We start from the raw sequence: 14,515 nt of genomic DNA, 5'->3' as shown, positions 1-14,515 counted from the left end.
TCAGTGTAAAACCCCAGCCTGTGCTGCAGCCCGTTCATTCCCCGCGCTGGAGCTGAGCAGTCACCCCGCAGGCCACGGCCCTGCTCCTGCAGCGCACAGCAGTTCACGCCCTCATTTCCCGGCTGAGCAGACACTGTCACACACGCAGCGCTGATGTTCTGGCTGGAAGTGGAGAGCGCGGCGCTTCCCTGCTCCCACCGCTCCAGACGGGGCCTGGGCTCCCTCTACCGAGAGCGTGGAGCCATGGAAAAGGAATAAACCACGTCCAGGCAGAGGAATGTCTGTTCCCGGCGCAGAGGAGTGCTTACACGGCAGGAAAAACGATGTTATAAAACCACAGAAACCCCCAAGTGCTTCTTCAGAACGCTGGAGCTGGACACAACCACTGAGACAGCACCTGAAGCAAGCTCTGTTCAACAGCTGATTGCAGAATATCCTGTAATCCCCCAGAAATCCATCAACCTTAACAGAGCTGAGGGAAAGTGGCTATTTAGTTATAAAAGGACATTGCAGTAGATCACTCCCCCAGTCCCAGGACAGGCCCTGCCAGGTGGTTCCCACTATTTTAACAAAGCACAGAGGTCTCTCACCGAGGGCAGAAGCAGCACAGAGTTACCTTTATTGCCTGTGTAACACCTGTAGGAAGGGACAAGCAGAACACGGTATAAACCCATGCACAACAGATACATTAATGTCTCTTAGAAATCCTTCAGAAGAAAACTTGGAAAGCTGATACACCTCTACAGCCTCATGAGCTAAGGTTTCTCGTTTATAAACTCATGTTTTTCTTTTAAAGCTGGTATTTTAAAATGGTATAGAAATGCTTCTTTACTAAGTGAGTTAACTTATTTCACAATAAAAATATAGTTTAGTTCTATTAAATTTTCTTCTGAAAATAAATGTTTCTATTTCTCTATGACAATAAATTACAATGTATCACAAATGTAGGCTTTAAGCAGAGTTACAAATAAGCAGGAATTAAGTATTCCAACTATACTCTGATGGAATTCAAGGCCCTTAGTAAGAGATAAGCTGAAGGTGCATTTATAATCCAAACTCCATTTGACAAGGTAAATACATATAACTGAAGTAGATTTAATGGGATTTAGTGCTGCGGTACTTGTATATAGGATAAGTATTCATGAATTATCTGCTCCTCTTCCTCCAGTGTTAAATCCAGATAATCCTCTTCATGTTCAGGAATATCCTCTAGGATTTCATTGACTGCATCAGTCTCCATGTCTTCATCTGTTGGTGAACTAGAGGAACCTTCCAATAAAAAGCAGCAGCAGTGAATTCACAAGGAAAGCAGCCAGTGCTCTCCCTGTTTCACCAGCGTGGCTGTTCTACCAGCCCCTTCCTGCACAACCACCTCTTACAATTACTCTGCAAAGGACAGGGCAGGAAGGCCATTTTTCCTTATTATTTAAATATAATGTAGGAAAGCCTTTAATTATACAGCAGGGATTACTACAGCTCTGACAAATAATGAGAGAAAAAGTATGTGCAAGGTTCTTCTTTATAAGTGGAAAGTTATCAATTCTGGTTCTGTCCTGTAAGGGACATGATGGAGTATGGAGGCAGGCCAGCCACCTGCAGAGCACAGGTCTGGAATAAAATCCTTAGCCCTGCCCAGGACACCCTGAGTGTCACCTCTTCTCCTGGGCTGCACCTGCCCTGTCACCTCTGGTCCCTTTGTGGCTGTCACTGCAGGGAACAACAGCTGCCTTCCTGTAACTGTGCTCCCAATAAAAACAGCCTGAGGCATTACTGCAGCCCTGTGCCACGACTTCAGCAGAAATTGCTGAACTGTTTCCTACAAAAGCCAGAACAGCCCTGCCTTCCCTTCCCACCCTGCTGGATGCAACACTCACCTGCAGACTCTGTGAGCAGGTCCTTGGAAGAAGTGGATTCCTCTGATGGACTGGACCCTTCTGAGGACAGCAGCAGTGAAGGGGGAAGAACTCCCCCATAATGAGCAAGGGTTTGGGAAGCCACGTGGATGTTCCCTTTGAAGACCTTCAAGGCTTGCTCTGCTGACTCACGGCTGAAACCCATGTATGTCAGCTGCAGGGGGGAAAGGAATAATACAGAAAATGTGGGAAATCCAAGCTCATCTGGCACCAGGGTCTGACAGGAATCTGACTCTGCAGCTGTCATCCATCCTCTCACACAGAGAAAAGCACAGCATGCCAGGAATTCCAGGACACTGACTCTGGTTTACTGGAACAGTTAACAACAGGGCAGTGACCTATTAAAGGCATGGGGATGTTGAGCAGGATCAAGAGCCTCTTGTCTAGTATCAGACCAATTCTTTTTCTGTTTTCAAAAGGAAACTTCAAAGCACTCCAGTGTATCAGGGGGGTGCATGTGTTTTTCCTAGGCAATACAGTTTTCTTGCCTGGCATCAATAACACAGCCACTGTAACTACAGACAAGCTTGTCAGACAGCCTGTCATGAGAAATACACATTTCAACTCTTTCCCTTGTGCACTGCAGAGTTTAGAGACTTGAATAAATTTCTCACTTGCTGTCTTTTTTGGGATAGAGCATTACAGTGCACACACCTTCCCTCCACATCCACGCATGGCAGGTTGGTGCAATGGGCAGGAAGTACACACAAATTACATGTTAGCCTGAGTGACTTCACCATGAAGAGTGAGTGGATGCCAGACCCTGGAGCATGACAGCCAGAGTGACATGGGTCCAAGAATACTTGTACAGCTTTACTTCAGGAAAATCTGCAGTCTTTGCAAGCACAACTCAGAAACAAGGCAACCAACTCACAAGAAAGCAAGTGGTCTGGCTTACTTGCTCAATACTTTCTTGGGAAACCTGAAACTGGTCCATGGCCACAGAATCATCATCATCATCTTCCAAGAGTAACTCAGGATTGTCAAGAATAAACTGCAAGAAAACAGAGAGAGATCAGAATACAGTGACAGAGCTACAACAGTCCTCAGCACAGTTGTGTATGCAGCCCAATGGTTGATATAGGCAAATCTCAGCCAATTTAAGTGACATCTGATTTATTGGGCCAGGAAGTGCAAGTTCAACCATTACAGTTCAGAAAAGGGAGCTATGAACTAAAAAATGTAGACTACAGAAAATAGGAATCTGCTAAACAATTAAAAAAAAAACTCAACCAAATTTCTTTTGTACAACACTACTTCTACAGAAAAATCACTTACCTTAAGGGCTTGGTCCAGGTTTCCCCGTGTCTTTCGAAGAGCTATCTGAGCAGCTCTCTCTGGGTAGCCCATACTCTTCAGGGTATTGATGTCCTCCAGTCGCCGCCGCCTTTTAGCTCTCTCCTCCCTCCTGATCTGTGCCTTTTCCTGCAAGAGCACAGGCACTGCAAGCTCACTGTGCATGGGAATGCTTTAAATGCTTTAACATACAGCCTGTGCATGAAGGGCTTCTTGGATGTTTTTGCTTTAAGTTTGAATCTCTTGAGGAAAAGGCATTTTTTTTTTTTTTTGTAAATACAGACTGTGCTGCCAGACACTGGTGCCTAAATAAAGCTGCATTTCCATGAGCCAGCCCTGTCACCACACTTCCGCTCTGCAGATCAGATCTGGTGCCATCACAGCTATTCCAGGCCCTGTGTGGTAAGTGACAAACCCATTTGGCAGATGGGCCCACAGACAAGGCTTGCCAAGGACAGACAGTCAGAACCGGGCAGGGAGCCAGGGAGTTCTGTTCAGTCTTCCCGCAGCCAGTTGGCTTTTCTGTCCACACTTCACTGTCTGAAGTCTAGAAGTGCCTCCTCAGCTTACCAAGCATCACTTCAGATCTGGACAGCACTGTCTTCACTCACTCTAGCACAAAAAAAATCCTTTCCCTCCTGCATCTTCCAAGTACAAACCCACAATAGGGGGCAGCCAAGCCTGGGAGTGTCAGCTTGGTCCTGGTGGTTTATTCCCATATCACTGCTGAGTAGCAAACACTGGTGCAAAGCCTTCCCATGTGCCTCTGTAGCACAACCACAGGTCTTTGGCACTCTTGTCCCATCTGTTTTGAGACAGAGCTTCCCCTGTTAGTGCATTAAGTTTTGGTTTCAAACTTGTGCCAACACGTCCAACTCTCAGCTACACCAACAGTGCCAGAGCGGGATAATCCAAGTCCTTAACTCAGCACCACACTGCCCTGGCCACACAACCCACATCTCATGGACACCCCAACTCAGGTGATCTGTGATTTAATGCTTCCACTGCCCTTACCTCTCTCCTGTTGGTGATCAGATTGGCAGCATGTTCCACATTCCCATGGCATGCACGCAGGGCAAGGCGAGCCTCCTGCTCCGAGAAGCCCAGGAGCGACAGGCGATCCACTTTATCAGGATCTATGGACAGCTCTCCGTACAAAGAGGATGCCTGGACATGGGAAGGACAAAGTGACACCACTCACACTGTTAAAACACAAACAAAAAATGCCTCCCCGTTTCAAGAACAGGTTCCAGATGGAACCCCAACGAAGGGGCTGCAGTGAAAAAACTCACTGCAGGTAAAACTCCAGAGTTTTGCCCAAAGGCATCTTACCTTCTGAATGTACTCCGCAGCCTCCTTTTCTCTGCCACTGTGGTAGTGCCCAATCCCTTGAAGGAGGTAAAGCCGCAGAAATAAAACCTTCTCCCGACCATAGCTTCCCTAAGGAATTGTTTAAAGAAGGAGAGGGGACCATGTAGATAGAAGCATGTGGTAGAACACCAGTTCATTATCAACAGAACACTCTACACATTTAGAGAAGATACAGTCTGGCTTTGTGACACTCAGTGTGGACATAAAGCACCACACCTAAACCCCTGCTGATGTCTGTGCATATAAACACAAGTTTGTCATGACCTTTTTGCCAGGCCCAATGTTTTCCCTGTGCTGACAATTACAGAACCAGGTAAAGGCTGATGATACACAGGAAAATTTTAAGCTTCTAAAAGGCAGTCTTGCAATACTTGAACAGTAACTGAATACATGCAGAAAAAAATCCCACCCTAATTAAGTCAAACCCAGCATACTTTGATGTCAATAAGCCTCTCATGGTTCTCTCCATAGCACCTCTGGAAGCATCTCTGTGCTGTGGACAGCTTTTTCTCTGCATCATCCAGGCAGTCCAGCTGCTCCAGACGGAAGTAGCACCACACTATATCCAGCTGCAGCACTGCATAATTATCAACTGTGTTCAGCAGCTCCGTGCTACACTCACTGGAAAATAAAACAGTTAATTTTTTTTTTCTGGGAGAGGGTTGTTTATTTCCTCTTCCCCCCACCAGTTTTTAACATTTCTAAAACAACACTAGAAGTGTGCACACTCATGTTGGAGAAAGCACACTCTTCATATCTGAGGCAGAAAACTGATGCCAGGGGAACAGGAATCAAACGCTGATCCCCCATTCCATTCACCGACACTCAGGACTGATGCCAAGGCTACATCTCAAAGCATCACAGTAACAAAATGAGCTGTGGCTACTGTTTAATATGGCACCTCTAAAAGCATAATGGAATTAAACCCTGTGTAATCTTTGGGAGGACTGAGAAACTGCCTCAGTGCATGTGAACATGCTGAGAACTGTGCCAGTCTCCTTGCACACCCACACAGATGAGAAACAGACAGGGACAGTATTACTTCTGGGATCTCAAAAGAGCAATTTAGGGCTCTGGCAGCTGATAGGAAATGAATTTACTTGCAGAAGCCCTGGTATGGTTACTGACCTCAGCTATCTGCTCCACCTTTTACAAGAAATTATTACTTCACAGGAGCAACTGCAAATGAATATCCATAACTGTCTCTCAAGCTAATGCAATTTATAACCTGGTACAAGAATATTGACAGTTTCTGTTTATGCTGTTATGAAAGATTAACTTGCCCAGTGGCAGTATCTGTTTCAGCTGTTCTACATGAAGCCACCTGTCACTGCAAGTCAGAGCTTTATCTGCTGCTTCCCATCTGCAAGAGGGGGTGTGGAGCAACCCCAGGCAAAACTGGCCCTGATTTATATGCACAGGTAGAGGCTGTGCTGTTTCTTTATGGGCTGACAGTAAAGACAGACACAAGGACTCAAAATATTCTTACCAGAAGTGTTTATCAGCATCCAACAAATATGGCAGTGCTACTTCATATTCTTTCTTCTTCATTAATGCTCTGCCCTTCTCGTGGTAACCCATAGCCAGCACAAGTGCCTAGAAAAACAGATTGAGACTTTTGACTGCAGCTCCCCAAATCAAAGAGGTCAAAGGAAATATCCAGGAAATATCCATCAGAGTTTTTTTCTTCCTAGAAAAACACCAGTGCTATCTCACACTGCTTCACACTTTTCTCCCATCTGATAATGTCAGATACTGTCTAGTTAAAAGCAACAGATGTTACTGGCACAGGAAATGCTGCACCAAGCTCACTTCAAGTATGCAACCCCAGAGAGATTTTCAATGGTGAGTGATACAAAGCTCAGCATTTTTCTGGGTGCTGCACTTTCTGACAGCACCAAACTTGTTTTGCTTTGCTATCACAATTATCTGGCAAAACCTAAGAACTCACCTCCTGAAAAGCCTCAGAACTGAAAATTAAATTTTGAATGTGTCAGGAAAACACTCCTGCAGTATAACAAATTAAAATGTAATAATAATTCTGGATAGAAAGAACCTGCAATATTTCCTCTGATCCTTGATCAATACTGATGAAATCTTGTTCACTTAAAGCATCACTGGATGCTTTAAGTCTTCTGGTGATTTATTACATTCAGCACTTCATCAGAACTGCCTGCAGACTCATCAAGTTTACAAATGGAAATAAGAAACAAATTACTAAGAAACAAATTACTTTCATGCCTTTCTAGGACACCCAAAATTTATAATAGCACAAAGATCAACAAAATTAAAGCTTGTCTTAAACCCCAAAGTAAGATATTGACCACACAGGAGTGAGTGCCAGATTAGACCTGCAATGAGATCAGGAATCAGAGGTTGTCTCCAGATGGCTGAAATATTCCCCAGCATAGAGTTCTACTTCAATTGTATTTCAAAATTATTTGTATTGAACAAATATTTAGTGGGCCCAGGGTTACATCCCCAGAAAGTCTGGCTGTATTTCCATCCCATATTTTAAACGTTTCACACTTTAAAGAGCCATCTTAGTGGCATTGTAAGATGCCTTCACCTACTTTTTTAGCTTGAGGAGGAATCTGAATTGACCTTCCAGTTTGATTAGCTATATCTAGGTATGGGACAGAGTCTGGATCCAAGTACCCCTCTGAAAGATATAAAAAAGTTTAAAATTTAAACAGCACCTTCAACAGAGCAACTCTACTGCCATTAAGTATATTTTAATAATAATATAATATATTATAATATATTATAATATAATAATATTATATTATTATAATATAATAATATTATATATTATAATATAATAATATTTTAATAATGTTAAACAAAACAGCAAACAACAAAAACCCCCAGAATTACATATAAAAGCTGCATGTCTGTTTTTCTGGACATACCAACTCTGGCCAGGTAAACATGAGGAACTTCTAGAAAGGTCACTGTGGAAAAGGCCTTGTGCATGCAGAAATTTAGACACAATATCAAAAGTTCCATGAATTATAAAGAAGTATTTTTTTGCAGAAGACAAAACATTTTACATAACATAGCATTCAAAATGATTTATCAACTAAAGCTAGAATATTTAAAAAATACAACTGAGCACAGTTGATAAAGCTGGAAAAAAACACAGCTCAGTATTTTCCCTCCCCACATGTTTAATGCTTGTTATCAAACTACCAATTTTGTTTTCACTTCCATTTGATTTACAACGAAAAGATGATTTTCTTGTAGACAAAAGACAGTTAAGGAAGAGTTTGTTGAGATTAAAAGCTTCTGGCCTGTGGTTTCTCTCATGTGAAACAAAAGGATTGTTAAACTCTCAGTGCACTACTCACAGACCCTTCAGCCTGGGAGCCCATTACAGACTCTGCTCTTTACTCTGGCATTGGCAAAAAATATAGAGAGACCCAACTCAGGATTCAAAATTTGGGGTCTATACCATTCCTTATGTCCAAAAAAGGCAAACACTTCTGTCATGTATTCAAAATCTGATTTTGTGGTAAGAAACCAGAAGCCACCAGCTTTGAAGCTTTGTTGGGGTGTTTCTGCATTTGGCAGGAATTCGTGACCTGCTCAGCTTCACAGCTCCTTGCTTGTGGATTTGTGAAACAATGGAACAGAGAAGTGATCTAAACTCACCACCAAGCACTGCAGCTCACAAACACAACCTCATTTTGAAGAATTATTACTGTTAAATTAACTAGATCCCTTTCACTTAATCCACAGTTGCCAGGAATCAACATCCCAAGGGAATGAGAACACCACAGCCGTGTGGCAGATGACAGTGACAAATGAGCTGCTCTGCACAATGAAACCATGGTTACACACAGCCATAGCTAAACTACAAAAAAAAAAGTGTTTAATGACTTAAAACACATTATGCACTGTGCTTTTGTCTACAATAAATCTAAAGCTTCTCACAAGTCATCAATCCCTTAACTGCCAAGTGCTAATTAAACTATTGATTCATATTATATCCTTCTCAAAGTGCCAAAGTTTTTTGTAGCATTCTAGTTGTGTGAAAATGGTGGGAAAAAAAGTTTTAGCCAACTTAAAATCCAGTTTTCAAGTAGGCAGAAACCTAGAAAAGTGTGAACTGAAATTCAGCCATGGTATTGGCACTCTTCTATGTTGAAAGGCCTGTGAGAATGTAATTTTGGATGCACAAAAATTAATGAACACCCACCCCCCTCCCAGTCTAATAAGCCCACTTACCTCTCTCTGCTAGAATTTCCAAGCCCTTCTTAGTTCTCTGCATCTTGTCATTTATTTCTTTTTCTTTCTTACACTGAAGCTCTTCCTCCTGAACTTTCCTTTTGGTTTCCTCATCACTCTGTTCCAGTTGAAGCACCATCACTTTGGCATTGTGAGTGACACCCTGATCTTCAAGGGTTTTACCTGCAAAACAGAGTGTGATTAATAAAATTCAACTACTGGAACTACTGAAATTGCAAGACTTGAGAACTCAGTCAAAGCTCCTAAAAATTACTGACACAGTCAGCAAAATTTAGAATCAGTCTTGCATCTCAAAAGTGCTTCTGAGGTTACTGGCATGTTTCTCTCCTTGTTTTTTTTTTTTTTTAATACTATTATTTCTATTTCAGTTTATTAATCTTCAGGCAAAAACTGCAATAAGAACATGTCCAGGATCACACACCACGAGAGAACAGGACAGAGAAACTGGGAACTGAATCCAAATTACTTCTGCCAGTTCTGTGGTTCTAATTCTGATATATTCCAGGGCCATCAGCAAAGAAAAAGCTCTGTCATCACTTCCCACATGTCTGACAGGTTGAGCATGGGCAAAGCATTACAAAAAGTCTTTGAAAACGCTCTTACACAATAAGGTTTTTGAAGAAATTGAGAGTTTCTCTTAAATGTGCATTTTCAGTGTTTCAACACTAGAAAAGGGGATTTTCTACATTCATTACAGTATTCCATTAATTGATCTAATTCTATTTAAGAATTTGGATTATTATAATTTAATACACTTCCTGTAAAGCAGAAAAGGACAAATATAACAGCTGTTCCTTGGAAACTTCTGAAATTAATGGAGTTGCAAGGCAAATTTTCTTCTGAGAAGCAGAAAATTAGAAAATTATCATAAAAGTATCTTTAACTAGAGATACATACCCAGATCAAGCTGCTTCTTATTTATGATTATTTTGACAGCATTTTCTTGTAATGCATATTCCTGTGCTATCCTGTGAAATGAATAATTTCATAAATTAACATTAATTTTTAAGCTTATACAATATTGTTGTTTCAATAGGAATAAAACCTAAAAATAAGTGCTTAAAATTTTTGCTACAAAAGGCTGCTAGAAGTAAAATAACACCATCAAAGAGGTTTATGTACTGTATAGAGAAAACCTGGGGTACAAAAAGAGAAAAAGCAAAACAGACAGAAAATTATCTGATTTTTTTTTTAGGCTTAAAAACACAAAAGAAAGAGAAAGTAATGTTCAGTGTTCAGAGGATCTGCCTGGTTACAGACTTGGAACACTGGTACTTGCTGGGGATTTACACAGAATTATCTTCTTCCTGTTTTCCATCTGTTAAAGCACAGCTGTTCCCATGAAGAACTGCCCTACAGGGACACTGGACATCCTGTTCAGAGAATACATGCTAAGAAAAAGCTTAAATCAAACAAAAAGTGGGTTTGTTTGCATTTTTTTAAAATGCTCTGTGACAGGGTGGTGTCTCATGAGAGGAGCACAAAGGGGGATTGCACTTACTGGGATCTGAGCTCTTTGCCTGTGATGAACAGACTGGTCTCCAGTGGGATTTTCCTGCTCTGTAGTAATTATGTTGGGTGGGGGAAATAAAGAGGGAAAGAAAAGCATGATACCAATATACTCTGGACATTTTATTAATTAACTGTTCTACAACAACATTTCTTTTCCAAATAACAAATCATATTTAGAAGGTTATGGCTGGACATACATAGTAATAATTTCCAGTTCTGTACTTGCTATAATGCTAAAAATAAGCATTATAACAGCAGGATATTCAGAATTAAATAATTCTAAATTCAGAGCCAAACAATTTAAATTAATTTAATTATGCACCTCCAACCTTAACTGTGCTTTGCAATTATGCCACTCACCTGTGACTGGCTAAGTTATGATTAATTCCTATTAGTGTCTTTGGTGCCAGATTAGATAAACTGAAATTTTAAATTAATTCATTCCCCTATTTGCCCAGCAGCATTATAAAGCAGAATTATGAAACTGTTTGGTTGTTTTAACTGCATGGCAATCACTTAAAACTCTCTACCCTTTAGCCCAGGTAATTATTTTTCACTACAGGAGCATTTTATGCATGAAAATAGGAGTTGAAACCTGACTCTAAAAGGGCAAAAGTTAATTCAGTTCTCTGTTGGAGAAGGTTTTAGGAGCCTGCTCTTCAAGGCTGAGTTTGGAATGGGCTGCCCAGGGAGGTGGTGGAATCTCCATCTCTGGAAGTGTTTAAGAAACTTCTGGAAGAGGCACTGAGTGCCATGGTTCAGCTGACAAGGTGGGGGTTGGCAGGGATTGGACTTGATGATCTTGGAGATCTTTTCCAACCTAATGAATCTGTGACTCTGTGATTCTATGAATCCATGAAGGGAACAGGTGAGTGCCACCACAACAGAAAAAATCCTGCTCCTCATGTCCAAGTTCAAGTGACATCAATATGCTGAATCAACTTTAGGTATTCTACAGCTGAAAAAATACATCTGCTCTTTATTGCTAATACAAGCAGTTACATCAGAAGGAATCAAATTGAAATAGACACTTAAATCTAATTTACTTTTCTTAATTGGAAGATTATTTGCCATTAAACCCTAAAGGGAAAAATTACTCATCTCCTCAATATTATATTCCTTTGCCATGCTATTCCCATATACCTGGGAAACTAAAATATGCAATTTCCCCCTCCCCATTTTTTCTATACCTGACACGGATCACTCATGAAACACCTGAAAAAGCCGTAGTGAAAAAAACCTCAAAATAAACCCACTCAAACCTCAAAATAAAGCTATTTATGCAGACTTTTCTGCAGTGTTACTCACTTTTCTACGAGGCAGATAGATATCAAGCCTTGCAATCCCAGTCACTTTAAAATTCTCATTTCCTGTCCCACGCTCAATTGCTTTACACCGGATTTCTTCCAGCATATTCTCTGTATCATTCCTATTGATATTCAGCTTGGATGAATATTTTTCTACAAGCTCCTGAAAAAATGACAAGAAAAACTGGGAAAATGCACCAGCAGTCAGACATGGAAGATGTATGACATCAACTCAGAGAAAATATTTACCTTCATCTCTTCACCAGCTTCCTTTTTTTCATTTGTGTATGGTGGTTTCCATAGCTGAATTTTGTCCTCTCTTAAGCAGCTTGTCAGTTTTGCTATCAAATACTTCTTTTGTGCCATTCTTTTAAAATAAAAGCACAGTTGGAAGGGAAAAGAGAGAAAAATAAACAATCCTTTAATACAGCTTTCCTGTAGTAAGATATTCTGCTTTTCAAGAAGTCTAAGTGACATTCTGGAATTCTGCAATAAATGAGGAGTATTAAATTAATTCCATGCATTTTAGTGGGGAGGGGAAACTGAGGCCAAACTATAAGAAAAAATAATTGAAAAGAGGGTGAAATTTGGATTGGAGTAAGGATAACTTACAAGGGCCCTGCCATTTCAAGACAAATTAAGCCTTGTCCTATCCCCTCATGTGAACTGGGATTGCATCAAAATACATAAAAATTGACAATTCAGTTGTTCTGCCCTGCTCTGGATCCACCAATTCTGTCTCAGCTCAGACAAAGCAGGAAACTCTGAATTAATCAGCATGACCCTGGGGAAAAAACCAAACATCCCAAAAAGCAGGGAAGGCACACAGAGGGCAAGGAAAGCTGAGTGCAGAGATCTCAACCGAAAAAAAAACCAAAAACAAACTCCAGGTGCATGATAAAGCATGGGAGAGTTGTGGCTCTTGGACACAACTTGGGAAATGTCCTTTAAATTAGACAGAAAAGCATTTAAAATGTTGGCATACATGCACTAAGGTGGCCATGAAATTCAATTAATCAGTTTCACTTCTCTCTCAGAGTGGTTCCCATCTTTCATTCTTGTTTAGTAGCACACATATCTCAGGAGAAAAGGAAAAATTCCCCCAGTTTCAAAAGCTGCTCCTGGCTCAGAAAAACACTCCTTCCCTTCAGGGGGTAAAAAAAGTAGGCAAATATTCAATTTATGGTAAGTTTACCAGTCAGCCTTACCTCAAGCCCAGTTTCTCTGAGCTACAAATAATTCCCTGCAAGCTGCACTGACAACAGTTTCCCCTAAAGAGGAGTCAGAGGGATGAACTGGGCAAGGGGATGGTTTAACAACCCTTCCAGCTGGATTGCTGTCATTTGCACAGTGTCTGTCAAAACCAGAGTCAAACACACATTCTTTTTCCTGCTGGGATGCCTCTGCTATTATTTGAGAGCCAAGGCAAACAATGGCATTTACAAAGCTAAAAGTGACAAAACCACTCAATTTTCAAAACATTGCTATTAATGCAGCTTTCCCCCTTTCCCAAGACACACCAGGGAATTCTCATTAACAGCCTGTAACCATCACTTTCCCCCTTTTAAGTTATGCTGAAGACCCATTTTACAGCCACAATTCTGCTTAAACTTTTGCAAAAAAAGTTACTCATGGTTTTGGGTCACTCAGATAAAATTTAAAATTGCAATCTATGCTTAAGACTAAGAATTGTAAATACAGGTGACATTTATAAACTGGTCATTCACCTGTTTATCAATACTATAGCTTGGTAAGTTTGTGATTTCTAATTAATCTATCAAAACAGAAAACACTATTGCAGTCTTCAATTAAACTTATTCTTACTAACACTCTATTTAAAAAATAAAACTTTTGCTTTCACAAGCATGAAACCTATGATTTTATATGTAACATTTCTAACACTTATAATAAAAAATTCCATCACTAAATTGCATTAGAATCCATAGCAAAAACATTTGTGACTTACTCTTCCATCAACCATGAAACGCACAAGAGCTCCTGAGGCAATTTCACTTTCGCTATGAGTTTAAAGGGACTTTCTCAAAACTCACTGGGGTAAACAACCGGGGAATTTCCCCAGCAACGCTCTTAATGCAAGACTCAGCTGTTGTAAATAAAATGTCACCCTCTTAGGCCAGTTTTACGTGAAATAAAACAAGTGGAGAAGTAAGACGCGCGACCTAAGATGCAACAACCAGGTTCAAAAGGCAAATTGCTCACGGAAGGAACAGGGGGCTGTCAGAATGGGTGGATAATAAAGCAGGACACATCGATTTTCCCTAAAAACCCGGCAAGCACAGCTCTGACACTCTTCCCCGCGGCTGGCGGAGGGGAAGCACTGAAACAGCCTCACGGACAAACCCTCAGGGACGGCAGCTCCATCCCTGCGGGCCCGGGCATCCTCATCCCTCCCCAGGAGCGCTTCCAGCGCCTCCCGTGCCGGGGCAGCGCCAGTGCCCCGCTGGCACTGGGCAGCCAGCACGGCCCCGGCCCCGGGCACCCACCTGCGCCCCACGGGCTCGGCACAGCCGCCGCCGCCGGGGGAAGCTCCGGGGCCGACGCAGCTGCTCCCTGAGCTGCTTCCCGGCAGGAGGAAGGCTCGGGCCGCGGTCCCTGAGGGAGAGGATGGGCAGCGGCTCCTACGGCAGCCCGGAAGGCCCAGGGAGGCGGGCGTGACGTGAGTGAAGCCGCGCCCCGCCCGCCATGGCCGCCCTGCCCTCACTCGGAGGCAGCGGGGCGTGCCCGCTGCTGCCGGGCGCGCAGTGTGGCAGAGTTCCCTTGGGTCGGGGGTGCTGCGGTGGTTGGTCGCTGCCTGCTTCAAGACTAGTGAAAAAGAAAGGAATTACGGAATCACAGTGTCAGTTA

General features: G+C 42.0%; 1 protein-coding gene across 2 annotated transcripts; it reads right to left on the bottom strand.

Moving 5' to 3' along the window:
* Positions 1–600: 600 nt before the first annotated feature.
* NUB1 (negative regulator of ubiquitin like proteins 1) lies at positions 601–14,297 on the bottom strand. 2 transcript variants are annotated; one of them, XM_054273618.1, is made up of 15 exons: positions 14,155–14,297; positions 11,900–12,017; positions 11,652–11,813; positions 10,333–10,391; positions 9,729–9,799; positions 8,811–8,993; positions 7,154–7,242; positions 6,070–6,176; positions 5,015–5,201; positions 4,542–4,649; positions 4,224–4,376; positions 3,192–3,338; positions 2,812–2,907; positions 1,875–2,067; positions 601–1,269 (listed from the first exon to the last, which is right to left on the bottom strand). In XM_054273618.1, exons 2-15 carry the CDS (start codon positions 12,014–12,016, stop codon positions 1,106–1,108), a joined length of 1,836 nt encoding a protein of 611 aa, XP_054129593.1. In that variant the 5' UTR covers position 12,017; positions 14,155–14,297; the 3' UTR covers positions 601–1,105. The 2 variants fall into 2 exon arrangements, with proteins under 2 accessions (XP_054129593.1, XP_054129595.1); XM_054273620.1 differs by lacking the exon at positions 14,155–14,297 and adding an exon at positions 12,859–12,996.
* Positions 14,298–14,515: the final 218 nt, after the last annotated feature.

Source organism: Melozone crissalis, unplaced genomic scaffold, assembly GCF_028551555.1.
Source record: "Melozone crissalis strain CALT ecotype California unplaced genomic scaffold, PUWL_Pcris_2 ptg000016l_1, whole genome shotgun sequence".
Lineage (NCBI taxonomy): Eukaryota > Metazoa > Chordata > Aves > Passeriformes > Passerellidae > Melozone > Melozone crissalis.
Note: the sequence above shows the minus strand (reverse complement) of the source record. Positions and strands in the feature narration are given on the sequence as shown.